Source organism: Cenococcum geophilum, assembly GCF_001692895.1.
Source record: "Cenococcum geophilum 1.58 unplaced genomic scaffold K441scaffold_73, whole genome shotgun sequence".
Lineage (NCBI taxonomy): Eukaryota > Fungi > Ascomycota > Dothideomycetes > Gloniales > Gloniaceae > Cenococcum > Cenococcum geophilum.
In genome coordinates this window covers 199,320-225,250 of record NW_027137631.1, presented here as the reverse complement: position 1 = coordinate 225,250, position 25,931 = coordinate 199,320, and the positions used below count along the sequence as shown (strand labels likewise).

General features: G+C 49.4%; 9 protein-coding genes across 9 annotated transcripts; 4 read left to right on the top strand and 5 right to left on the bottom strand.

Annotated features, from left to right (window-relative positions):
- Positions 1 to 830: 830 nt before the first annotated feature.
- Positions 831 to 1,943, bottom strand: K441DRAFT_432914 (HET-domain-containing protein; the record flags this gene model as incomplete). The annotated part of the gene is made up of 1 exon (XM_067641647.1): positions 831 to 1,943. A coding segment is annotated over one exon (1,113 nt), but the record flags the coding sequence as incomplete, so codon positions are not given.
- A 2,901-nt stretch (positions 1,944 to 4,844) lies between these two features.
- On the top strand, positions 4,845 to 6,903 carry K441DRAFT_669566 (uncharacterized protein). The gene is made up of 3 exons (XM_067650163.1): positions 4,845 to 5,724; positions 5,818 to 6,262; positions 6,321 to 6,903. Exons 1-3 carry the CDS (start codon positions 5,337 to 5,339, stop codon positions 6,541 to 6,543), a joined length of 1,056 nt encoding a protein of 351 aa, XP_067497645.1. The 5' UTR covers positions 4,845 to 5,336; the 3' UTR covers positions 6,544 to 6,903.
- Positions 6,904 to 7,728: 825 nt separating this feature from the next.
- K441DRAFT_669564 (mitochondrial carrier protein-like protein) lies at positions 7,729 to 9,421 on the bottom strand. The gene is made up of 4 exons (XM_067650162.1): positions 8,961 to 9,421; positions 8,577 to 8,900; positions 8,058 to 8,413; positions 7,729 to 8,001 (listed from the first exon to the last, which is right to left on the bottom strand). The coding sequence occupies exons 1-4, from the start codon at positions 9,054 to 9,056 to the stop codon at positions 7,770 to 7,772; spliced, it is 1,008 nt and encodes a 335-aa protein (XP_067497644.1). The 5' UTR covers positions 9,057 to 9,421; the 3' UTR covers positions 7,729 to 7,769.
- Positions 8,952 to 9,758, bottom strand: K441DRAFT_327162 (uncharacterized protein). Its single transcript, XM_067641203.1, has one exon. It carries the CDS (start codon positions 9,604 to 9,606, stop codon positions 9,088 to 9,090), a length of 519 nt encoding a protein of 172 aa, XP_067497643.1. The 5' UTR covers positions 9,607 to 9,758; the 3' UTR covers positions 8,952 to 9,087.
- Positions 9,759 to 10,501: 743 nt separating this feature from the next.
- Positions 10,502 to 12,297, top strand: K441DRAFT_647220 (FtsJ-domain-containing protein). The gene is made up of 6 exons (XM_067646847.1): positions 10,502 to 10,981; positions 11,042 to 11,092; positions 11,147 to 11,173; positions 11,248 to 11,766; positions 11,824 to 11,985; positions 12,035 to 12,297. Exons 1-6 carry the CDS (start codon positions 10,727 to 10,729, stop codon positions 12,107 to 12,109), a joined length of 1,089 nt encoding a protein of 362 aa, XP_067497642.1. The 5' UTR covers positions 10,502 to 10,726; the 3' UTR covers positions 12,110 to 12,297.
- A 2,269-nt stretch (positions 12,298 to 14,566) lies between these two features.
- On the top strand, positions 14,567 to 16,034 carry K441DRAFT_669562 (uncharacterized protein). The gene is made up of 3 exons (XM_067650161.1): positions 14,567 to 14,678; positions 14,786 to 15,245; positions 15,377 to 16,034. The coding sequence occupies exons 1-3, from the start codon at positions 14,594 to 14,596 to the stop codon at positions 15,651 to 15,653; spliced, it is 822 nt and encodes a 273-aa protein (XP_067497641.1). The 5' UTR covers positions 14,567 to 14,593; the 3' UTR covers positions 15,654 to 16,034.
- On the bottom strand, positions 16,015 to 16,485 carry K441DRAFT_669561 (uncharacterized protein). The gene is made up of 2 exons (XM_067650160.1): positions 16,245 to 16,485; positions 16,015 to 16,189 (listed from the first exon to the last, which is right to left on the bottom strand). The coding sequence occupies exons 1-2, from the start codon at positions 16,380 to 16,382 to the stop codon at positions 16,046 to 16,048; spliced, it is 282 nt and encodes a 93-aa protein (XP_067497640.1). The 5' UTR covers positions 16,383 to 16,485; the 3' UTR covers positions 16,015 to 16,045.
- Positions 16,486 to 17,428: 943 nt separating this feature from the next.
- Positions 17,429 to 20,805, bottom strand: K441DRAFT_621739 (uncharacterized protein). The gene is made up of 4 exons (XM_067645976.1): positions 18,644 to 20,805; positions 18,488 to 18,562; positions 18,111 to 18,434; positions 17,429 to 18,051 (listed from the first exon to the last, which is right to left on the bottom strand). The coding sequence occupies exons 1-4, from the start codon at positions 20,304 to 20,306 to the stop codon at positions 17,690 to 17,692; spliced, it is 2,424 nt and encodes an 807-aa protein (XP_067497639.1). The 5' UTR covers positions 20,307 to 20,805; the 3' UTR covers positions 17,429 to 17,689.
- Positions 20,806 to 22,794: 1,989 nt separating this feature from the next.
- Positions 22,795 to 25,480, top strand: K441DRAFT_690744 (uncharacterized protein; the record flags this gene model as incomplete). Its single annotated transcript, XM_067652409.1, has 3 exons — positions 22,795 to 22,797; positions 24,146 to 24,764; positions 24,819 to 25,480. 3 exons carry the CDS (start codon positions 22,795 to 22,797, stop codon positions 25,478 to 25,480), a joined length of 1,284 nt encoding a protein of 427 aa, XP_067497638.1.
- Positions 25,481 to 25,931: the final 451 nt, after the last annotated feature.

The window sequence follows — 25,931 nt, the reverse complement described above, 5'->3', positions numbered from 1 at the left end:
TCTATACTCAAGTCATTGTCGTTATACGGAAGGTAGAGTTGTGAGGCCGAGTTGGTGGCCCAAGTGAACGCCAATGAGGCAATCATCTACTGGGAAAATAAGTAGAGCACCTCATAAGAGTTCAACACTGCTTTGCTCACCTGGTGCAAACGCTGTTATAATTGGTCGGGAACGTATCAGACGTCGTGTGTATCCCAAAACCTCTGATATTCCTGTTGTACAAGCAATTTACCGCCTCGCTCTAAGCCCTATATGAGGGTTAGCTCAACACGGGGCCCGAAATCCAAATCCTGGCTACAGTCTTCCCACGGCGAGCGATCTGGGATCTCAGTTCCATGAAACGGAGACTCATCCACAGGTGATGCTTTGAAATGGCCAATTCGCTCGTATTTGTTTAGCTCGTGGCTGCTTGGTAAGTCCAGTACTAGGCCTTCGATGGTTAGTTTATCTGTTCGAAGGTTAGGTTCCAATGAGGGCTGGGATGATCGCAGGAGGAGAAGTGGTAGACATGTAACCTGAAAATCAGGGCATTTCTCGAGACACCCCAACGTTTCAAGGTCATCCAGGTGGAGCACGCCTCTATACACTAGACCACCAACCTGGAACCGTATTCTCTGCGTGTTTATCCCATGTTTGCTGTTGAAGTTCATAGTATTTCCTGGAAACCACTCATGGTTGAAGTCCACGGAGGCTTGCAGTAAGAAACCCCGTATTTTAATGAACGCTGAGTACACTTGCCCCGTAATGTTGAACTCACTGGTAGTGATTTGTCCCTGGAGTAGCTCAAATAAAGGAATGTTGACCCGTTCGGCATTTGGACGAAGTTGAGGGTCTAGATCTCTGCTCCATTGAACTTGACCATTAATAGAAGCCCAGCTCCACGTAGGAGCACGCCACAGGGTTGGCCGCCGGGGGACTAACGGAGTCATATCTTTGTCGTGGCCGTACACCGTATACCAGAGTAATCCAACATGTAGAGTTTTCTTCCAAAGGCCTGCCAGATAAACGTCACCAAGCGCCATTTGCCATTCCTGGGCGATGCCGGAAAGAGCAATTAGTATATCATTTTCTTTGGTAAAAATGCATCTAGAGTACTCTTTCACTATCCTCATCCAGGTGTTATACGCGTAGTCTTGGCGCTTCTCCTCGGTCATAGAACGCAGAAGTGGGACGAGCCTCTCAGTTGGACTAAGATCCAAACCAGCCTGAATCCCAACAGGGAATGTCTCGGAAGCTATAATTTCATTACATTCCCAGATGAGCTCCTTTTCAGTACAGTGGAGAAGCCTCGGAGCCAGAAGTCGCTCTTGAAGTACCCACCCGCGACTGTTTAAAGGTGCTAACATGATATTATTGGAGTATGGTGCCTGCACGAAACAGGTATACCACTCCAGCGGCCGCGATGCATCGTAGAATGGCCATCGACCGAGAACATGTACTGGTTGGAGAAGATACGGATCCCTCTCGAAGAACAAGCCACCATTGCAACTCGTGGATGAAGTTGCAGCTAGGCAAAGGGCGCATGATTTATATATTTGGCCCATCACGTCGCCCTGCTGTTGCCAGTCTTCTAATGAGTCTTGGAGAACGCACAAAGAGTCGATCCAGAGATATCGGATTCCGAACTCTCGAACAAGGGCAATAGCGTTTCGGAAAGTTTTTGGTAGGCTACTAGGTGGAATACCAGAGACAAGGTTTGCAAAGGTATCCGCGGTGAGTTTCATTGGTGCTGCGCCCCCCCAACAATAGCTTACTGTTGCATATGGAGCATGCCTGATATGGCCTTCATCACGAAGATGGAGGCGAATGAATTTCTCCCCCTTTTTACCAATGTCAAGTATTCGTTCTGGAAGTAAGGTTGAGGTGCCATAGACGCTGCCAGCATTGCACTGTGTGTGGTTCTTCTTGCAATTATCATACCAGCCAAGAGCCAGCTTACGAGTTGGATAGTCCTTTGAGTGATAGCCGATTTCAGCTGGTCCTCGAGGTATTGGAAGACCTATGTCGCTGGGTTAGCTGGGCAGGGAGAGCGTGCTTGCGTTACTTACCAGCCAGCTTCTTCAACTCAAAGCAAATGATGAAAGCCTGAACATACTGCGCACCATTATGCTGCATAAGTCGCGGTTTTGATATTCCTAATTGATTGTAGAGATATTGATCCTTCTCGATAGGGATCGAAAATATGCTGTATAATTCGAATTGTACGATGTTTATTGTTTGATTCGGGCGAGAGTCAACCTCTGTACCGGCCACACAAAGAATGAATATGTCCTGGTGAGTTGGCAAAGATTGTCGTTGCCATTCATCCCACAACTCAAAGCAAAGTCTACAGTTTTTCCGAGCTGCACTAAAGGAATAAAAGCTTTGATGGTGCCAGTATGTCCCCTCTACCGGGCCCCGATCGGCCTTTCCAACAAATATTTTCTTGCAGGTTATACAGATCCTCTGCTTTTCCTTACTGAGAGCCTCATCATCCGGAAATTGCATATCCGTGGTTAAGAATGATTAGGAGCTAATAGAAACACAAGAGTGTTTGGAGAATAGGACCTTTAATTTTGTTTGAACATAAAACGTCCACGGAACGAGTCTTGGACACGGTTGATGCTTCAGAAAGATTACAAAAACGAGGGACAACAGGTAAAATATATGTCCACAATGCAACCGTTCTCATAGTAAAGGTCTAGCCCGGTCCTAACTCCCAATCGCCGATTAGTTAATCCATCCCTGAGAATCAGCCTATCCGGCTTGCCAAAACCGGTTGGTCATGTGGCTTAGCTATGGACCGGTGAGACGGAGTAGGAAAACGGAGCCCAGAATGAACTGAATTAACGACGCTGCATGAGAAGATCAAAAAGCAGTATATTGGTAATAGTAGGGTTAAGTAAATTGTCGTGGTAAGTCATAACTGCAGTGATGGAATTGGAGGCTGCTTCAACTCACATATGTCAAAACCCAAGAGAGTTTTGCCAGTATTCGCCCCTTTTCATATTATTTCTTTGTGTCTTAATCTTGGAAATAAACAATAGATATAAGCCATATACACACAAACACACACTTTCTCGCAATGCGTAGCAGTGCGTTAATGGAATGAATCCAGACGCCTTTGTACACCTCTCAGTGGAAATAGGGTTTTCGATTGTTCTGGTGGACCTGCCGTTCCTTATATTACATGCCAGTTAATTTGGTGATATATGATATGCATTGCTATCGACCTGCTGTACCAATGGCAAGGTCGCAAACTGGAGAGGTCTGTCCTCCTTGTAGGCATTCGCTCGGTAGAGAGGATAGAGGTTGAACAGATTGTAGTATTCGAGAATAGCGACGAGAGTAATTGGCTGAGAGAAATTTCTTGGGTGCCGTAGAAGATGGACCAAAGGGAGATGTTAGAATAATGCTACTCAGTCTCGGTGCTTCTCGCAATGTGTTAGTGTTAAAAGACTCCTTTGTGCTTCTACTGTCGATGACTCGGTTCGTATGAAAAATTCAATGCGCTTGTGACTTCAATGGAAATTTCCCAGGTAGGTTCATAGCTATCGAGCCTTTCTCGAAATATTAAATAGAGGAAACAGCTTGTTTGCAACTGCATCGGGGTTCTCTACGATATTAGCATTGAGTACTGTAGAAAGCACAGCCCTTCTCACGCCATAGAGCGGATAGCCCTGTCCCACATGACAGGAAACATAACAGGGTTACCAGCGTGATACCGCGTCATGACCCGTATTTACTCAGTGCAATCCGTGCCCCAGGTTGAGTCGCTTTTGATGGTACTAAGTGAAGGAGCGTTGAGGATCCCGTGGCGAAAAAGGAGACTGGGAATGGGAAACGGCATACAATCTGCTCAATCAGGGGTCTCGATATCACAAGCCCCCAATCATTATGCCCTCAGCAAGGAGCAGCAGCTCAGCACGACAGACACAGCCTCCAGCAAATTTCTGTCTTATCCCGCGTCAACGGAGTCCGAATTACCCTCATGTGATCTAGGCCAGTAGGTTTCACGGCTCCCGCAACCAAGCAAGGAAAACAAAGGACCGTGAAACCTCTGAAGTCGGACGGGTGAAATCCGAGCTATTCTCCCTACACTATCCCATCGAATAAAGAATGAAGCAAACAAAATTTATTTGACGCGGTGAAACACAGAGATGCTACTAGATAACCTTTCATCGAATGCATGTTTTTGACGCACATATTCGGCTGCGTCGGTACGAACAATCCTTGATGTAGTGCAAGCGCATGGAGAGGGCGCAGCGGGACGACAGAGAAGGAAATAGACGATAAGGAAGGTTACGAGGCACTTTTTCAGGAGATGGAACGGTGATTTGCTGGCCTCAATACGAACTAGATGACAGTAATGGTTGGAAGAAGAGGAATAATACGGCACTTGAAGTTGGGCCTTAGTCTAGACCTTGAAAATCAGCCTTGGATTATCAACTTCGCCTGGAATGCGAAAACGACAGATTGTCTTTCCTCAGCCTCGTCCAACTAGCATGCAAGTCCCTAGATAGGAAAAACTAAGGCTCGGAAAATCCTTCGTGGAAATACAATTAGAAGCCTCCTCATAGCTCAGCGCCCTGCTGAAGTGGTAAATTTTGAGGCCAGATAATATCCGTAGGAGCTGCCTCAGTGCTGAGAACAAGTGCGAGTCTGCCTTGTGCTTACGTACGCAGCATCTAGACATCATCAATGGACGATCGCTCGGGAGTGTTAGGAAGGTATTTGATAAGTTCGTATCGTCTGCCGGATTAGCCGTGGTTGGAGGCAATATACTGCTTCCACGTGGTGTGAGCAATTTCTTTGAGTTTGCTGAGGGGTTTGGCCGCTTGCTTGCCGGCCCAGCACGAGACCATCAAGCTTCAAAGCATCAGAATATCATAGAGAACATCAACTTCGCCTTCAGGATTGCCTTCATCGCCGTCACAATTAGCCGCTAGGATCGCGATCCTCCGCTGCTGTACTATCACACAGGCACTGCTCGATTCCTTCACTAAGGGAGATAATCGCGCTGCAGCAGACGCCGTTATTGGGGCAGTTCTCGTGGCCTCATCGTAGCATTGCCTTTGCACAGCCCCAACGTTTGATTGATGCTAAGCTTCTGAACCTTGCGCTAGGCTGCCGCGCTAACAACCTGCCCTTGCCTAAGTGGTTGAGCTTCCCCACTCATAAAAGGTCAGAGACACTCCTTCAAACCGCCTCTGTCTCACACATCACCACAGAGTTTGATATCACATTCTGCCGCTCTTGTCATTACATCTTAACCTGCTTCCCCCCCATTTACTGCCACAGTGTCTTCCACACGCAGTATTCTCGCCCAAACTTCTGCTCGCAACTCAAATATCGAAATGAGCGATAACGGAAAAGCACCTATTGGCGACTTGAACGGCGGGTCATCGCGCAAGCGCGTAGATGAGCCCATTGTCAAAGTCCAGCCGCCCCGCCGCGAGGATCTCCAGCCGTCGTACGCACGCGTCATCAAGCCTGACGATGCGGACGCCGAAACCCACGGCTGGTATGGCTCTATGATCAATGCGCTTGGAACCTGCATCGGTACTTTGGGCGCGATTCCATGCTGTATCGTGTGCCCGAACCCGTACAAGCCCGTCAGCCAGGGAAATGTCGGTCTAGTTACAAAATTTGGACGATTCGCTCGCGCAGTCGACCCAGGTCTTGTCAAGGTCAACCCGCTCTCCGAGAGCTTGATCCAGGTTGATGTCAAGATTCAGATTGTCGGTATGTATTTCTAAACCCTCCGAACTTTCGAATTGCAGCTATTTGAGGTTTGGTGATCTTGCAGATGTTATAATTGCTAATGCGCGACTATAGAAGTCCCCAAGCAAGTCTGCATGACAAAAGACAACGTCTCCCTGCATCTTACTTCCGTGATCTACTATCGCATCACTTCTCCACACAGGGCGGCCTTCGGCATCAGCAATATCCGCCAAGCTCTCGTTGAGCGCACCCAAACCACCCTGCGCCATGTCATTGGCGCTCGCGTGCTCCAGGATGTGATTGAACGCCGGGAGGAAATCGCGGAATCGATCCGGGAAATAATTGAGGAAACCGCAGCCGGCTGGGGTGTGGAGGTTGAGTCTATGCTTGTTAAGGACATCATCTTCAGCCAGGAGCTCCAGGATTCGCTGTCGATGGCCGCGCAATCCAAGCGGACGGGAGAGGCCAAGGTCATCGCCGCGCGCGCCGAGGTCGAGAGCGCGAAGTTGATGCGCCAGGCCGCCGACATTCTTTCGTCTGCTCCGGCTATGCAAATTAGGTGAGTAACTCTTTTTCCAGCGAATACTCCGTTCAAATCATGACTAACATTCTTCAAGGTATCTCGAAGCTATGCAAGCTATGGCCAAATCCGCCAACTCCAAGGTTATCTTCTTGCCGGCACAGAACCAGACAGTGCAATCAGCGATGGCACAAGCAGACTCCGCTGGCGAAGGTCCAAGCCAGTACAAGTATAAGCCCGAGGGCGCGGAATCAGAGTACGGCCACGGCAACATGGGATTCCAGAGTGCGATCAACGCCGGCATTATTGAGAACATGTAAAACATAAAATCTACAGCTAAAGACAGGCTAGCAAGTCGGTGGCAACTGCGACCACTTTTTCTTCTTCTGGACATCATCTCCTTGTATTTCTACTTCTGTTTTCACGGGTTCAAAAGCACATGAACGAACGAATGGATGGATGGATGGATGGGATGCGGGGGCCTCATTTGCGTTTCTTTCAAACGGTCATGATACCCTTTGGCGTTCTTTGTCACTCGCTTTGTTTCCTGTCGAGATATACGTAGCTAACGAATACTCTAATAATACTGTTTTCCTCACTATTCTTAACGTGCCTCATACCTTAGGGACTGCCATAACTGGTGGGAGGATGCGGAGTAGAGCTACGGCTGAGGGCGCTCCACCTGATTAACAACTTCTCCTTTGCTTCTATCTGATCCCCCTTCCGGCAGCACCAGCACGAAGTCACGGCAAGCGTGGCTCGCTAGACCGATTCACGCTGACATTCTGCCCGCCCGGATCTTCGTATCCTGATTCCAGATTTTTGTAGAAAACACCTCGAACGCGTCATCGTGACGGAAAACAGGGCAGCCAGCAATCGTCGCGTGAAGCGCCTGGACTAATTTATGCAGTTCCAAACGCACGAAAAAGGAAAGAGAAAGAAAAAAAAGAAAAAAATTGTAAGCAGGAGGCTTACGTGGCTGACGAGAGCGTCTGGGCAAACACCATCTAACGCCGCCATGTCCCGTGAGATATTCCCAACTTGGTCACCAATTTTGCTTGCTGGATACTAAAAGAAGACGGCTTTGCATAATGGACTCCTATCACCAGCCTATTCGGATATTGTATAAGATTGAAAAGAGAGTAGTACCCACGCATGACACTTTAAACACGTTAATTTCATACGGGGCTACCGATACTCGAGGACAGGGAAACCAATATTGCTTTCTATCCACCGCAGCCTCTAACCAACAAACCCTAGTTTCAGGGTTGCGAAATGCCATAGGAAAAAAAAATAGACGATAGTATATCAACGCCAACGCTTATTCATATAAAGGGGGAATTTTCCATGATCCAATGCCTTGTCCCCCAGCCTAGCCCGAATGCAGAATGTTCACGACAAAGGAAAGGTTTGAGTATACAGAGGGTGCAGGGAGCCTATTCAACAGGGTTGGAGGAGCCGATTGAGATGCAGGTCTAGAAACCTAACAGCCGGCGTAGTTTTTTGGGAGGTAGAATTAGATGGAGGCTGCGAAGGGGGTGGTTGATCATAGATAGCCGGTTCGCCTTTTGCCCATTACGAAGTCTCGTGTTAATTCAAAGCTGAGCCAGCTGCTGGCCATGCTGGGCGCGACTTTGAGAAGATTGGGGACAATGCCTTTGTATAAGCCTCTGATGCCCTCGGTTTTAACGATCACTCGGACTGCGTCTAAGATGCTGCTATACTGATAGCTCATTCCGGACATGGTGTTGATCTGGAACCTTCGCCGTAATACGTCACTGGAACAAATGTGTAAGCTGTAGTCCGGCCATATCCAAAATGGGACGATACTTACAATGGATATGTGCACGTCTGCGCAACAGCGCCGGATACTGCTCCAGCAGCCAGCTTGCCGAATGCGCTAGGATCCTTCTGCCCTTCGGGTGTGAAGTAGGTGCGCATGGTCTCGTAAACCATGAAATTGAGCCCGACGTATGGTGCAACACCAGCGACAGTGGGGATAATGCCTCGATACAGAGCGAAGAAGCCTCCTTCATTCTTATACATTGCAATCAATGTGCCCCACATGCCAGGTAGTTTTTCCCCTGCTTTCTTACTGAGACCATGGAAAGATGCGGATTGTATCGATAACCGAGTGCGGACAATGTCAAGGGGATATGTGAAAGTGACAGAGGTGATTCCGGCGAGACCTCCACAGATAAGACGTTGGTAGGGGCTTAACCCTGAGCCAGGAAAGTCTTCAAAGAACTGTTTATAATTGTCAGTCCAAAGTTTCTCCACGGGTGAAAATTAACCTGAGCGCAATTGCTCTCGGAAATTTAGTACAGAGATCAGACGAAATTTGTTCACTCACTCGCTTGTAAACATTATATGCGCTAAACTGTACAGCTGAATAGGGAACGATCCGTATGCAATTGGTGCCATTCCCAGCCATGAAGCCTCTCCAACCCTCTTCCCTCCACATTTTCGCCAACGCCTTGTGAACCGACATTTTGTATTCATTTCGCCCCACACTTTGCACCTGAAACAGGATCTTCAATCGTTCTAACGGAGATACTACTGTTCGTGATACAGCACCAGCCACGCCACCGGCTATGAAGGAGGCGAGTACTGGTTGGGCGACAATTTCTTTAAATCGTTCGAGGCCCGAATCTCCGGGTGGTGTAAGGGTTCCTGGCTGAAGAGGAAGAAGTCAGTCAAGCCATATCTGGAGTATCCTTTGTGTTCACGAGCGTACATTGCCGTGTTCTGCGGGTAGAGACTTGAAAGCCGTCATTTTGGGGATAGGCGCAGGGCTGTCTTCGGAGCGCTCCGACGGGGCGCGAGAGCTCATGGTGGGTGACGGGCTCGACAAGATTCGGAACCTAATGCCAGGGGCACGAGGCCATGCAAAGCCTGAGCGAGTCTGCGACTATCGGAAGTGCAGGTGTGGCGTGGAAGAGGAGTAGAAGATCATGGGTTGCAGCCGCGGAATCTTTGCACCAGGGAAAAGGGGTGCAATGTAGAGAAAGGGAGGGCGGATGTGATATGAATGAGTGCTCGTGCCATCCAAAGAGTTGCTGGGAGTAGGAATGTGTGCCGGGGCAAGAATTGCTGAGGTGATGTGGATCCGTGAAGCTTTCAAGTTTGAAGATTGGGATGTCGCGAAAGGCTCGTGTCGGCGCAGTGAGATAAATTTGAGTCGCTTCGGGATTAGCGTCAATGGCTTGCAAGAGAGACAACAGCCGTTCCGCTCTATATATGTGCCCAGGCGACAGCCACATCTTTCGGCTTGGGAGGCATTTTCGCAGGCGGCTTTCCCGATTCCAGCCAAGGGGCTGCTCTTCTGAACACTGCCCGGACGGTGCCATGACACTGCCTGAACACACAGTTTGTTTCAGCATTGTGTGCGATCACGCCTATGGTGTGCCGCCGTGCCACAGCAGGCTTCCAGTCAGTACTCGACCAGTGGCAGAGCCGCCATATGGACACGTCGTTTAAGAGGAGGGAAGGCTGGTCAGGACTATCGTTTCTGCAGCCTATCGAAGTCTCGCGCAATGTCAGCTGCGGTATTCCACGAATTTAGCCTTCCAAAGGGGGATCTTGTGTGACTCTCTCATCACGAGGCTGAGCAGTCATATCAGCAGAGCCAGCGCCCTTTCTGAATCACACGCTGCTCACCGGTATGGGCACGACCATATTGCTCCATGGTATTAGGTAAGGCCCAAGGCTTCTCGGGATCCCCGTCAGGGTTCTTCCTGCATTGCATGGAACCTTCCCCAGTCGGACAGTCGTCCGGGAAGATTCCGCGCCGCGCAGGGCTGAACCTGCCCAATCCGACAAAACACTCCATATCAGACTACCACTCGAAATCTGGAATGCCTTCGACCATATCTCGAGTGGGGTTACCGAGCCTCTCCGCAATCTGGAGTAGCCGGCCGGGGTAAACACGAGCACGCCATAAAGAAGCAAAGGGTTGGGGAGGACGAGGCCCAAAGGCAAGGATAAATCGGATAACCCCCATGCTCTCGACTTGATATGCCGGTGGTGATCAAATGTGGACAAATTTGAAGATGATAAGAGATACTTAGGACGGCCCGGGCCAAACAAGGATATATTTTTAGAGTGAAACTCTCGAACACCGTATATGTGTAGATTCGAATGCGATGCGCTCAGGAATCTTTCCACTTAATGCCCTTAAGAGCTAGTATTACTATTATAGTTAGATTAGAACAACTGAGGGCGGTTTTACTTAAGACAATGACTTCATGCCGGATCCAGTGCGCTCGATGTAATGAACCGCCCCAACAAGACTTCCCTTGGATATTTCTTCTACCGAAGGTAAGTATGCAAGGCACGGGAATGCTATTTGAAAAAGCGACTGGTATGTACGGTTGTAGTTTGAGAAAAGCCCTGCTAGAATTGCTCAAGAGCACAGCCACATATGCGTTAGTGTTCAGCCACACTATCTACTCAATCCGCAAAAAGTTGGAGCTCAGCGCGTTCGACAACCACTAATCCTTCATGCTGTCATGTCACCTATTCCAGCAGCTGACGGGCAGCGTCTTGCTTGGCCTAACATTCAGTCCAACGTGCATTTGCCGCATTGCCTCGAAATGCGCCCCAATTAGCCCACGTCGTGCTCCTCAGTCGCCCCAAATCAGAACCGCATCCTCATCTTCCTCTACGAGATGGAAATCGCGACAGAGCAGAGATCGCTTTGCAAAGGAAGCAAAGGTTCAAGGCTTGAAGAGCCGAGCAGCTTTCAAGCTTCTCGAGGTCATACGCCTTCCTGCCGTGCCAGCAAAGACGGATTAAAAGTACTGAAACTTAGTATAGATCAATGAAAAGCATAGGTTGTTCAAGCCCGGCCAGACCGTTGTGGATCTAGTATTACCCCATAATCTTGAACATCGAGAAACACAATTTAACAGCTGAACTCAGGGCTATGCACCAGGATCCTGGTCCCAGGTCCGTCTGATGCTCTTTCCCGTCCTTCGTCATGCCATTATCACCAATCCACGTAACTAATACCCTGCTTAAAGGTCGCGGTCAACCGCACCGCTCCTAGCGGCCGAGTCATCGGCATCGACATAATCCCCGCGCAACCTCCGCGCGGCGTTTCTACTATCCAAGGCAACTTCCTCTCCCCGGACGTACAAGCCGAAGTCCGAGCCTACGTGCAAGACCCTACACTCGGACGCCCGCGAAAACGCACCGTCATATCTTCGGCTGAAGCGGAGGAGGAACAATTGACCGAGGATGAGCTGGAAGAAATGGAGAGGGGTTATATTGATCTGGAGCGACGGACACATTTGAATGGGGGAAGTGTGGAGTCAGGAAGAGAGGCCGATGCCAGCGGTGGAGCGAAAGGGGGTCAGGAGCACAAGATGAGCAGACGTATGAGAGACGAAAGCCAAGGGAGAGTGGTTGATGTGGTGCTGAGTGACATGTCCGCACCCTGGGAGCAGACAAGCGGATATAATAAAAGAAGTGTTAGTGACCCTTATTTTAGGATGATGAACACGAGCGGCATGGCGTTTCGGGACCATGCGGGGAGTATGGTGAGTTTTCACTAACTAAACCCCCAAAATTATACCCTAGAAACTGATGGGTCCTAGGATCTCTGCATGGCCGCTTTAACATTCTGCTTCGACACGCTCCGAACCGGCGGGCATTTTGTCTGTAAATTTTATCAAGGTGCTGAGGAAAAGGCTTTGGAAAAGAAATTGAAACGGCTTTTCCAGAAGGTGCATAGGGAAAAGCCAGAGTCCTCTAGGAGTGTAGGTTTCATTTCATCTTCTGGCTGCGGCGGGTGCTGACCGCAATAAGGAATCAAAAGAAGCATATTTTGTAGCACTGCGTAGGAATGAGATCCCATCGAAGGAAGAAGTCTTTCGAGAGTGAGAGGTGGTAATATGTATAAAATTTCAGCGGTAGAGCGGTGTATTATTAACGTCTAGTATTTTATGATCGGCGTAGGGTTGCTTCTGAAATGGAGGACGATGTAAATTAGGGATTGATGTTATTTATCCAAGAGTAGCAGCCCAAAACACACTAAGATCTCCTATAAAGCCATGGGCGATTCATTCAGTCGGTTTTGAGACGGAATTAAGGGTATGCAACGCCTTATGGCATAAAAGAACCGCCATGTATCCCATGCGCCGTTGATAGATATGTACCTGGGAGGGGCCGTTTATTTAATGGCTTTCGATAAGCGTTTGAAGTACTTTGGAGCTATATATGATGAGTAACTTGTGTAGTTGTCTTAGGAGTTTGAAGTCATCCATGGGGCCATATTGAATTGAGTGTATGCCCGAAGTTTGGCCTTTGATCCAGGTCGGATTTTGGTGATTACCTACCACCTTATGACTTCATACTATTTCTATTACCTTTCTATTACCTATTACCCAAGTCAATCTAGTGGTAATGAGGTAACAGTTTCAAATCGACGTCAGTCTTTGCCACCTACGTAGTGTATATAGTGAGGCTCTAGGGCCTCTTGCAATGAGAGAGTCATCATTCTTTTTATCTTTTGGTCTTCCGATCGACAATGACGCATAAAACTAGGTCATTGTTTTGTTGTAACGGGCTTTTAACTTTCTTCTAATTCCCTTGATCGGGAAATTATTATGGTACTGCTGTGCTCCACTTCTTGGGATGATGACCATCTTCATCCATGCACCTCTATGAAACAACCATATGTTCTTGTTTTCTCGTATGGAAGGTACTCTTCTCGCCCTGGTTCTACTCGCTTTACCAATCCCTCGTGGCTTCTATTGATGGAATACTACTTCGCATACCCAAGATAGGGCAGCGTCATTCTAGAGCCTTATATAAGCATTCTTGGGAACGTGAGAAGTTCTACTGGTTCTACTACATAAATTCACAAACCCTTCAAAGCCCGGGTTATATTAGAATTTTTTGGGTCGGTGTGCCTAAATGTGGGTGGCGACAAAATTAGTGTCGTCGTTGAGTCGTATTTTATTTTTCGAGCATGATCGATCTTCACATTTATGAAGTATTTGAAACAATCTGCGTAAAGGTAGACTTCAACTGGCTGGGCAACAAATCGAAATCGATACAACCAAGCCGTAGATCAAGGAATGCGCAGCGAAATATCCCTTGCGGCTATGATAGTATTCGTAGAAATGCGTACACTCAGTCAAGCCGCATTGTGTACTCGAAAGATCACTGCCAGCTGAATCGGTCCGGGGAAACATTAAGGGGACCGCGAACTTGTAATTTCTGGGTTGACCATCCTTAGCAGTACTCAAAGTGAAGAGTGCCTCTGAACCAATCATCGCCACATTCAAACACTCACTAGCGGAAGAGTTACTATGCTAAGACGTGGTGAACTCCAACTAAACTGAGAAGGCGGTCCTTTGCCCTCGGTAATCTCAGGTCTCCTCACGGTGTTTCTTCATTTCTCTCAGAGCTCAATCCAAGTCGTATTTGCCATTTTGAGGTAACGTCCGGTGTTGCTGCCGGAAGAGTCCCGAATGCTTGGTTTAATATTTCCCCCATTTGCAACGAAGCAGGACCAAGACCGCCTCGTAAGGTAGTTCTTGGTTTTGCCCAAGCCCGCTAGGGATTCTTGGTGCTAGGTCGTCTCTTATGCCTCTCATATTCCCCAATAGAAGCCTTCACATTACTAGATGGCCGTCCCACTCCTATTGGTTAGATGTTTCCTTGCTCTTACTGCCCATGATTGCTCTTACCGAGCGGCGGCTCCCTTGCTCTTCATGCCCGTTGTTACATGGTGATTACCGCATTAATGCAAGGATGCACGTAATCGAATCCAGTCAGATCTCGCACTGGGTGTTGCTCGATTGGGAAGTGAGAGGGAGGGCCATCTGGACAATTCATGAGGACGTCCTGGCCATTATAGAAATTCAGGATTGCAGCGGCCAACAGGCGTCGAGGCCGCCTCGCACATTCTGTGCTGCAGAGAGATGGTGGTGAAAGTGTAATTCGGTTCGCCAGCGCTTCCGTGAGTGCGCCACCACATTCGGTCTGATCAAGCTTCGACTGGGATGGCTACGAAGTATCACAAGCCCCTCTCTTACACCTTATCATCTGAACCTGACCATCCCATCTGCCCCCCAATCTAAATCTAGCAGCACGACGCACCCAATGACCTGAGTCCGCCCGATGGATTACCAAACCTTCTCGCAGCTCCCGCTCCAGAATACCCAACAGCACCACCCCCAGCCCCCTTTCTCCACCATCTCAGGTGCCTCCGCTCCCGCCGCCCACGCCCAGCCGGCGCATTCCCCGCAGCAGCAGCCTGCGCTGTACGCTGCCCCACAGGCCCGGTTCCAGCAACCTCCATCTTCCCAGCTACTCCAGTACAATGGCCAAGCCGCTGGCTTCCCGCTGGCATCGAGCATGGGTGGCGGCAGCGTCGTTGCCAGTAGTGGGGCCATGATGCAGCCATCAAACCTGTCGCAGCACCAACTTCACCAGGCGCGAGGTGAGTGGACAGCTCCTTCGCTTCCTCCCCAAACTTTCTTTGCGGAGCGCAGAAACCTTCCCCGCCGAGCTGGCGAGGAGCATTGCTGACGAGTCATACACAAGTAGTTCAACAGTCGTCTAGTCCCTATAGCAGCGCGCCATATTCACAGGCAATCTCCCCTCCTGCTGTCTCAGCAGCCCAGAAGTTTAACCAGTTCCACAAGGCTGCCTCCCCCTCCAACAACCACATCTCTCCGTATGCTACCCCCCAAAACCACCAGCACTCACCGCACTCCGAGCCCTCCCAACAGCACCCAATGGCGGCACCTCCCACCACTCAACCTCAAATTTCCCAACCAATACCGCAGTCCTCCATGAAAGCAGTCCCTCAGTCGCCAGTATCGCCAGTCGCCCAAGCAAGAGAAAAAGAAAGGGTGACACTGTTACTGGAAATTAACTCGGAGCTGTTACAGGAGATAGTCAGCCTTCAAGGGCAAGGCAAGGCCGGTCATATTGGCCCGATACCTCCAAAAGAAGAAGGGAAGAAAGAATCCGATATCAAGCCAGCATCTAAAGAATATGTCGAGTAAGTATCTTTTGTTTCTTGCCCGATTGCGGTACGTCATGAAATGTCCCTATACCTTATATTGACTAGCAAATCCCTATAATATATACTCACTATATATATCCATATCCGTCTAACAGTATACTCTGAAGTTGCATGCGCCGCCTCCAGGCCAATCTCTCCTACCTCGCTACGACCGCCGAGCGTGCACATAAACCTACACATGCCATCCCACCGGGGCCCGCCATAATGTCTGTACCTGCTACTCCTCCTGCACTTACAGAGCTATACACAAAATTGCAAGGGCTGTTTCCTGGATGGAAAGGCCAGCAGCTGAAGGCATCGCCAGGGCCTCAACGGCCCAATATGCAACAGAATATGCAGCAGAATATGCAACAAACAGTGCAAGCACAGCCCTTACAGGGCTAACTAGGACCACCTACTTTTAAAATTTAGCACAGAAAATTTCAAAATCCAGGATATCAATTCTGAGAATGGTGCTGGGCTGTACTTTTATTCCTATCAGATCCTGATTTTTCTTGGCATAGATGGACTAGGGGATATTTCTAGACTGTATAAACGGGTTTCGAAACATGCAGATGACGGAAAAAGGAGGAAACAAACTTAACGGAAATTATGATATCGGCATCAAGAAATGGCAAAAAGCGGAGGTTTTTCGGGTGTTTATGGGACTCGCAGGCCGGATATATTCATAGCTATATTCTCTTCTCATCAGTATGTATGCGCAGATACCATCCTGATAATTTATCATAATGTTACCTTGGTCACAGCACTGGCTCACAGGCCGCATTTTTGCAACCTTAATTTCCCCAAACCATGCGCCGTTGAGGTGTACATTCGATTTTCAGTGTCCCAACTATATCCTCGAAAACATCTTCAGGTGTTTGAGAGAACCACGCAAGTTCCTCCGGGGAACCTTGGATTGGTCTTTCCCCTCTAGAACCCTATGCTCTACAATCAGCCTAAATTCTAGGTAATTCCAGGACCTCGATTACTCACAAACACAAGAGGGGTAGAACCCCGGTTTAGAAGCTCCCCACATAAAACCAAGAGGCTCAAAAGGGCTTTTATCCACACAAGCACAGCAGAGAGGTACTGATATAAATTCGCAAGCGCTCGACAAACTTGTGAGCACATGGCGGGCCGGTTGCGGGAATGAAGTGAGCAATTTCCTGTGCCAGAAGCTTTGGATTGCCAATCCTCATGATGGGAAGGGTGCAACGATGCCTAGTTCTGCTGGTCAAAGTGTTAATATCAAGTCAAAGCTCGATGCTACGATTGCAGCCGGAGAATATATTCTGCCTAAGTTTTGAGTCATTTCGAGTTGACTCAGTCGGTGAGTGCTTGGATTCAAGGCACCCATCCACCAGAGACAAATTCCTCACGGCCAGCCTTCCACAAAGAAATCCGAAGAACTTAATACGAAGTGCTTTTAGCTATGTATGTTTCGGGCGCGGCGCAGCACAGACCGCCGCATTCTATGCGGTGAATTGATCTGCAGTGGCGCGCAGGCGGGTCTCGGCCTCCTCCTCTAAATCTCAACTTCACAGCTGCCTGCAGGCACTGCCAGATCCGTCGTTACCGGCAGAAGCAACGAAAAGGACAAGCTGGCTTTTGTTTTGGTGGCCTTAGTATTACACCGCTGTTACAGCATTAATCCGTGTCCGATTAAAAGTGCTGTTGATCTTTGGCAATTAAATGGTCCAAGTTCATACCGTATTTAAACCGAATTACATCCAAAGCGGGCAAAAATACGGTCAAAACGACTGTGCATGATCAACACGCGCTTTCAACTGGACATGACTGAAATGCTGTACAAGCGCCTCCCTTAGAGCGGAGAATACGTTGATCGAGCCGGGCCGTATGTGATGTGTGGTGCGTGGGGGCGTGTCTCGCAATGGGATAATCTTGCGGTCTGTAAGTCGGGGCATCTTTTGTGAAGGACAGGCTGATGCATGAGAGACTTAGAAGCATCGGGGGCTTGGTTTATTGGTTACGGCATCAGAAGGTGGACCATTCTCAGCCCGGTTGAGCTAGATAGCTTGCTTGGACTGTTCTACGTAACAACAGGCAGAAGTTTTCTGAGCGTCTGCCAGCTTAGTCCTTTTCTAAGGTCTGGTTAGAAGGACTTTTCAGATTCCTGGCATAAGTGGGAAGTAGTGAGCTGATTAAACTGATGCACACCCTGAAAACGAACATAAATTTCGACTAGTCTTGCACTGAAATTAGTTGGAGCTTGCTAGCGAACTGTCATGACGAACATTTAAGGTTATATATGTGTTTAATGTCCAAAGAAGAAAAATGATATCATGAATGCATCTAGAGTCCCGTGATCTCGTAAAGCCGTGAAAAAATAAATAAAAGAACCTTAAGGAAATCATAACCCAGGGAGTCGGAACCCTAAGAACTATCAAACAGCTAAATAGGCAACAAGAGAGCAAAAACTACTTCCTGCGCGAAGAACTAGATCCAGCGAACAAACCACCTGCCAAACGTGAAAAAAGCTTGCCTGCCGTGCCCCTTCCGCTAAGTATATCTTCCAATTGATCAGCAAGCGGATCGTCACCTTTCCGTCTACCAAGTTCATCAAAGCGGGGAGGAAGATCGATGGTTTCGCCAGAAGACACAGAAGATGGCGAGTCAGAACGAGTGTTGTCGTGAGATCGCCAGCTTCTTCGCCCCCTATCATCTTCCTCTCTAGCGTCATCCCGTTTCCGACGTTCTGGAGAATCTTCTTTCGGGTCAAGGTCAAATTGTACGGATTTGGCCGGTTGCTGAGAAGTACTACGGGGGGTTCTCAGCGCATCTATTTAAAATATCATTAGCTGGCCACGCTCCGAGTCTGAGGCAACTGCCTAGACCCACCGCTATCCGAGTGCTCAGGAGCAGACGGAGCACTCACATTATCATCTGGTCGACGATATCTAGGATCATTTCCATAAGGGGTAGGTTCTTGAACTGGCGGCGTGTATCCGTAGGGCTCCTGGTGCTGAGGAGGTATCGCACCAGGTGGAAGATAGTCGGCAGGATTATATGCGGGATAGTGCTCCCCGGTTGGAGGCGGAGGGAAATAGTTGGTTTCAGGGAAATAATGTCCAGGTGGATATGCTCCAGCGGGCTCGGTTCCTATGGGTACATTAGGAGGTGGTGAGAAACTGTCGTTGGAGAAATTGGCTTCATCTGCATGACCTGTAATTCTTGTAAATAAAGCTTAAAGTCATATACCAGGTATGTCCACTTACGTTGACGATCCTTTTCTGCTTTCTTGCGTTCTCGTCTCTTCGCAGCTTCGTGGGCAGCCAAACCAGCCACACCAGCTACTGCGGCTGCTTCAGCTACCCTTTTGCTACGACTCTTACTCCGGCTGCGGCTTGAACGACTTCGACGCCTATGCCCACCCTCTGAAGACTCAGATGAGCCCCGGCGTCTGGGCCTATAGTCCGCTGGGTCATCAAAGTCACCGGAGCGGCGGCGGTAGGTGCTCGCAACCGGGTCGGGATATATGGGCTCACCGCCATATTCTACAAGAGCTGTGTCACTCGTTGTGCTATGTCTTCGCCCGGAGGGTACCGACCTGGATCTTGATTTTGATCTTGACCTTTCTTCCCTCTCTTCCTTCTTGGCCTGACGCCTCTCATATAATCCAGTGACGGCCGCTCCAGCTAGACCCGCAGCAGCGATAGGTACGCCTTGGCGAATTCGGCTTCGACTTCGTGATTTACCCTTTCGGCTTCGAGATTTGCTGCGAGCGCGTTCAACAAGACCAGCTACTGCAGCGGTGGCAAGGCCAGCTTGGGCAACCCGGCGGTTTCGGTGCTCTGGATCTCGGTGTTTACTGGTGGATCTAACCTGTTCATCGTCGCTAACAACTGACACCGAAGATTTTCTCCGCCTCGACCTGCTTCTACGGTCCTCAATGACGGTGGTGTTGTTGGTGTTCCTGCGGCCTGCAGCGTAGGCTAGAGCACCAAGGCCAGCTACGGCGGCTAATGCTCCTAATTTCTTTGTTCGCGACGAAGACCTGCTACGACCGCGATGTTTTCGCCCACGGCCTCGAGAGCTTGATCTCGAACGAGACCTGGAACGACGCAGGCGGCTGACAGCTTCAGCACCAACCGCACCAAGGGCACCATATCCGAGGGCTTGTCTAACGTGGTGGCCTGGATCTTCACCCTGCTTCCTTCTATGATGTCTGACTAACTCCGCTGCGGCAACCCCACCCACTATACCTTCAGCTAAATGTCGTCGGTGATGCGGGCTATGGTCACGACCGCCATAGGTGTCACGTTCCTTATGGATGTAGACAGTGTCGTCGTCACTATATGCATCGCGATCATCGTAACGATCGCGTGCATACTCTCGCTCATCATAGAAGGCCTCTTCGCGTCGAGAGCCTCGGTCGACCTCACGGACCTTACGTTCGTAATAGTAGTCTTCTTCCCTGCGAGGCTCGCGACGTGCAACCTGGCGATCATCCACGACTTCGGATCGTTCGATGATCTCGTACTGAGGCTCCTCTCGTTTTAATATGATTTGTTGGCGGGCTGGCTCTTGAACGATGATGGGTTGTGGGATTTCTTGACGGATAATGATAGGCTGAGCTGGTTCGGGGCGAGAGAAGTATTCAGTTGACTTTGAATACCTTTCGAGCTCATAGGGACTATGTCTTGGTTCTCTCTCAATTTCGCGTTCAACGCGATACTCTCGCACCCGTGGGGGAGACGGCGATCGCTCGACCTCGCGCTCGATCCTGTACTCACGAACTTCACGACGAGGAGAGGGTGAACGCTCGACTTCGCGCTCAACATAGCGATATTCTCTAACCTCTCTAGGGGTGACCTCGCGCTCGATATCGCGCTCCACAACATATTCTCTAACCTCGCGAGGCTCGCGCTCTCGTTCTCGATGGATGATGCGGGCTTCCTCTTCGTAGGTATCATCATCGAAGGTTTTTTCAGGTATTTTGTATCGTTTAACGGTTGCGAATGATCGCCCAGAGCTACGGGCAGACTGGGTGTCCCAGTCCCGCTCCCGCTCACGTTCCCTGATTATAGTTGACATGACGGCGAGAATGAAGAATCGGAAGCTCAGGTTACTTTGTTTATGGGCTGGGGTGACAGCGCTAGACACGCAACGTTGAAAGTCGACGTCAGTTACTACCTGGTGATCCTCGACTAGTAACGTGGGCTTTGGGTGATTCGAGTCTCGTTTGTTGGACCAGTGGTGACGATGGTCGGACAGAGGGAGGCTGCAGGAATGACTGGCCTTCTGGGGCGGAGGGGTGCGGAGCTTGCACTATTTGTTGATCTTAAGCGCAAGGCTCACGTGGGAGGAGCACAATGTCGGCAAGGCAGTGAGAATAGTCTTAACAAAAAGTAATATGGTCAGTAGGTGAGATAAGGTCAAAAGGGACGAGGGACGGAATTTGAGACGGAGGATCAGGCGCAGAAGAGCAGAAGAGGCTGCTGCCCAGTTCGAGCGCAAGTTGAGGAGCTTAATCAGATGATGTCACACGCCCTCACACTCTTAGGGTGGACTCACAGTGTCGACTTAATACTCCCTGCTAACTCGGCGCCCGTCGCAAGACATGATAGACGGCTTTCTTTATAATTCGGCAGAAAGAGGACACTAGATGCAGAATTCTGTCACCACCGACAGATTTACGGCCACTTGCCGCATCAGCCTTGAAGATGATGCAACCTAGCCAACGAAACTACGCATTGGCAGCAAGCCGCCCAATATCTCAAGGTGTCTTCACCTCCCCTTCACAGTGCATTTGACCGGCCGGTCTGGAGTATTTTTACCAGAAACACCCCTTCACATAGCCACGTAGACGGTGTACTAGCAGCACGCCGGGGAGGCAATGAAACTCTAGCTGGATGGCTTACGCGCTTAGCAATTGAGGCGAGGCAGAGTGGAAAACCCTGCTGCCTATGGTTCTTCTGACCAAGAGAAAAGTCCCACGAGTCCTCTTTTTCTCATGTCAAAACGTATATCTGTCTGCCCGCCGCCAAAGCTGACCGGCCTAATCCACCACCGTCGTGGTCACAAGGCTATATACTAGGATTTAGCGATGAGCCCGAAAGCAACCATCTTCTGCTCAGCCTCCCCCATGGCCTCACTGTCTTGTAAACGAACCAGCTTCGCTTGGAATGTGATAGGTTGCTTTGTCGTGTTTGAAATGCACATTCACCCACACTCGCATGAACCGTATGCCTGAGCTTCCCAACAGTACTGCAGGCCATCAGTCAGTCATTTCCATGCTGCTTTGTTTCGAGACTTTAAGGAGCTCTCCGCCGCTCGTGATTATTGATTGCGCTTTTAAAAATTGTTAACAGCCATCTTTAAGCTTACAAGTAACACATTGCCTGCAAGTATTCTAAGCCATCAGGCTTGAATCTACGGACAATGGTCGGGTTGTAATGACTGCTTGGGCGTATTGGGACCGAATATTCTAGGTTGGGGGCCTAATATTCTCATCGATCATTTCTTAGGAGGTATTCAGAAGCGCTGTGTGGATGCAAGCCTCTCTATTCTCGCATTGCATTACATCATTGGAAGCCCTCTGGTTCCCTATCACAGTGGTGTATACACTGCATCCATTAGCACTCGCATTCTTGCAGCCTATGAAAGCGTTGAGGCGACTTTGTTATTTCTATCTCAATGTGGAAAAATAAGCTAAGTAACAATTTCGACTTCGAGTGCTAGGGAGCCGGGCAAAAACTCCACCGCCAATATACCACGAGGTACGTCTATAATCGTCCGGTCAAACCGTTATAGTGGCTAGATATCCTCTACTTGGCGTGTCGGCTCTTATTGAAACCGTGGGGTTATCCAAAGGTCACCGGAAGCACAAGGCTAGTGTCTTACCTTTCCGAGGACTCCATTGAAAGTTTCACCACTTCTATTAGCCACATCTGCCGTTGCGTTACCCACCTATGCCATAGAAGCAATGCATACAATTCTTCAATAGGAAATGAAAGACGCATGGCTTGATACTAACTCCATGCCCACCGGAACAACCAGCCATCAGGGAGATCAAATATTCTATCCTTTGGCACCGGAATTAATCACACCATCTTGCAATTTGCAAGAATGTGCAGTTGCCGAAAGTTATAGTGCCTGATAGGTAATACGTCCTTATACTGATCACAATGTTACCATTATATTACACACTTTCGCTTAGGACATCGATGGCTTTGGGCTCGAAAGACTGGTGGAAATTTCGGGTTTCATGCAACGTCTCTAAATTGACTTCAGAAATGAAACAGACAACATTAGGAGAATAAGCAAGGCAAAAAGCAGCTAAATCTTGCTTCTGTGAGGCCAAATCAGACAAAGACCGGCAGAAGCTTCGTAGCGCCACACAGGGCGAGACTGTTACACCAGAGCATTATTGCAATGAAGGTGAGGGAAAGTGTCTCTTGCGCGTGTCTGAGCAGTGATTGGGTTGGTTTCTCGGAAAAAAAATTTAGGGAAAGAGGGGCACGGGAATGGCGGGCACGGGAATGGCGTGCCCGGGTTGGCCCCAAGAATTGTGACTCCTTCCATGGTTCCTTCGGTGAGGGTGACGTCTAAGCCTGTAAGCGTTCTTGGGTTTGCTTCCAAGCTTCGATGCGATCCCTTGTCTACTCGTCGCTCTTTGTGTCGCCCCTGACTGTTGCTTCGCCAAGAAGTCATGGGACTTTTCAGACGGCTTGGGAAGACTCCTCACTCTTGGAGGTCGGGTGGGACGGCTCACGCGTAAGCCAAGCAGATAAGGAGGATCTGATACCAAGTGGCGGACTCCCTAAATTGGCGCCAAGCACAACGGCGCCACTTCTTGCAGCACAAGTACGTCACTGCCGAGCGCCTCCCACCCGGGCGAGGTTTGTGAGTTCGGTCTCGCTACACCCATTAAATCTGAATTGCCATCCATATATCCACAATAAAGGCCTTTTTTATTGTTATCTATATTATAGAGGGCTAAAGTGAGGCCACTACTATTATATTCACAACTTTTCTTAATTAATTTTGGTTGTGTTTTAATGGTACAGGCCTGATTCGCAATTTCTGCCTTGCTGCCTTAACCGAACTCAACCTCACCCGGGCGCTCCTGCGGCACGGATTCGAAGGAACCAAGTAATTAGCGGCATTGCAGACGCGTCCTCTTCTGCCCGCACAAGATGGCTGGCTGTATTCGCAGCACTACGCCGTGCCGCCTGATTGCTTGATTTGGCCCTTTAAGCTTCTGAAGATGCCTTATTTAAAACAACACATTATTGCGCCGCAAAATAGTAACATCAGCGTGCTTGGAAGTAAGGGAGTGGCTTCAGAATGGGCATGGTAGCGCTTCCGCTCCACACATCGTATAGGCCAAGAGACTTGGCGTCGGCTCATCGAACCCTGTTCAGGAACCCCAGGGGCCAAGCGTGCAATGGCTTCGGAGGCTGAGAGCGCGTTCGCCGTTGTGGATGAGTACCCGATAGAAATCATTTTCTACTATGTAGTCGTCCTCCCCCTTGATGTCCATAGCCATCCCTTAAAATAATAACACCGGTGCCTCTGTCGCCAATCTGATCTCTTCTTCTCCGCATACACGCTCATCCTCCTTCGCCAATCCTTTTGACAGTCCTCGCGCACACTTTTATCTGCACAGGATTTGATGGTCGAAAAAGCAAGCCAGCGAGGCACTTGCCTATGAAATATTCCCGCGGGACAGTTTCTACAGTTACTTCCTTTGCGCACACAATCTACTTTTCACAGAGCAATATCCGTATACATATAGCTTCGGTCGTGCCTACAGACACATCAGCATACCATGGCCCCCCGTGATGCGAACTGGGTTGATGTAGGACCTCGCCCCTAAAATACCAACCCCACCTTCAAAATATTCATACTTATGCGTTTTTATATGATAGGGCCTGCGCGGCGTTGCCTCTTTCGTGGTCGTTTGCGGTCATCTCTGTACTGCATTCGTGCCCTGGCTCCACTCCCCTGCTCACTCCGCTAAAGAAGCTCCGTACATATTCCAATTACCCTTCCTTCGCCTCTGTGTGGGTGGTCGCAGCGCCGTAGCGCTCTTCTTCCTCATAACCGGCTATGTCAACTCCATCGGACCCATTGGCAAGTCGAGAGCGGGAAACACTGAGGCGGCGTTCACTGGAATAGCTCGCAGCGCATTGGCCCGGTCAGGCAGGCTGGTACTACCTACACTCATCGCAACGCTATTTAGCTGGTTTTTGGCAAACACCAACGCATATCATATGACAAAGCATGTGGATTCAACGTGGATAAGGCAGGGCTGGCATAGACAAGAACCGACAGTATGGGCGGCGCTAAAAAGTCTCTTCCGTGCCGAGGTGGAGACATGGACAAACGGGTGGGATGAATATGATGGGACACAGTGGACCCTGCGTCTTTTCCTCGAAGGCAGCATGATGGTGTACATGACGATGCTAGCGACGATATTGGTAACACCGAGAGCGAGAAAGTTGGTTTTTGTCCTGCTGTACTTGTACAGCTGGGCCTCTGGGCAAGGTATGTAATCTAAATCCCTCAGCGGTAAAAGATGGTTGTCTTAAAAGCTTACAGTGAAAGGTATCTCCTGTGGAGCCCTGAAGGGCATGAACATCGTGGTCGGTATGTTCGTCGCTGAACTACACAATCAATATAAAGACAGCGCGACCTCTGTTCTCCCGGCTCCATTTCCCGCCCTCCTCATTCTCGTAGGGATGTTCATGTGCAGTTATCCACAAGATGCGCCTGAACGTGCGGCTTGGTCGCATACCATGGCGAGATTCATGCACGAACTGGTCCCCAAAGACGCTGATGTCCGGCGATACTGGGACTCTCTAGGCGCATCTAGCGTGCTCCTAGGCATATTCTTTTCGCGCAACGCACGCCGCGTGCTCACCTCCCCAGTCTTCAACTTCCTAGGTCGTGTCAGCTTCCCAGTCTACCTGCTTCACAACACTCTTATCAAGTCCGTACTCACCTGGATGATATACTTGCCTTCTGCCATGAACCCGACGCGGAACGAGAAGGGTGAACAGATGGATCTTCGGCGAGGCTCGACAACCCACATCTTCATTGCGATAGGAGTGTTCTACTATATTCTCTACCGCATGGCGCTTCTGTGGGTCGTGTACATCGATCCGCTATGCGCCAAAGTTGTCAACGCATCACTTCGGTGGGCTTACGGGGAATCACTAAGCCATAACGGGAGCCTTGAAAAGCCAGTCTTACTCTCATAACAGTGGCAGATTTGTTTTAAAAGAATCGGCGGAGTGGGGTCCGTAAATTCTTCCTCCGATTCGCGAAGAAAAAGTAGGCCCATGAACGTACCAAAACTGTATATATACGGTCAAGCCGCCACCCTCATATCTCTACCCTCCCAAAACAATGTCATCTCCGGGTGGCCGTACGCAGTCCGTTTCGCATTTGTGGTGCGGCGCACACGCACGACGACATGTGTCTTCATTTCTTGAACAGAGCTAAAGATCTCTGAATTTGAAGCCGTGGCGAAGGAAAGGTTTCTAAGGAGCGAAATACCCATATCCCCTGTCCACGAGGCAGATGTCAGTCGCATTCCTTCTCCTAAGTCTTGAAATGATCTTGGGGTTAGCAGATCCATATTTCTGCACATTGAATTTCCCCATTTCTTTATATCTCGATGATTGGATAGGGCAGCGAGGAGGCGATCCT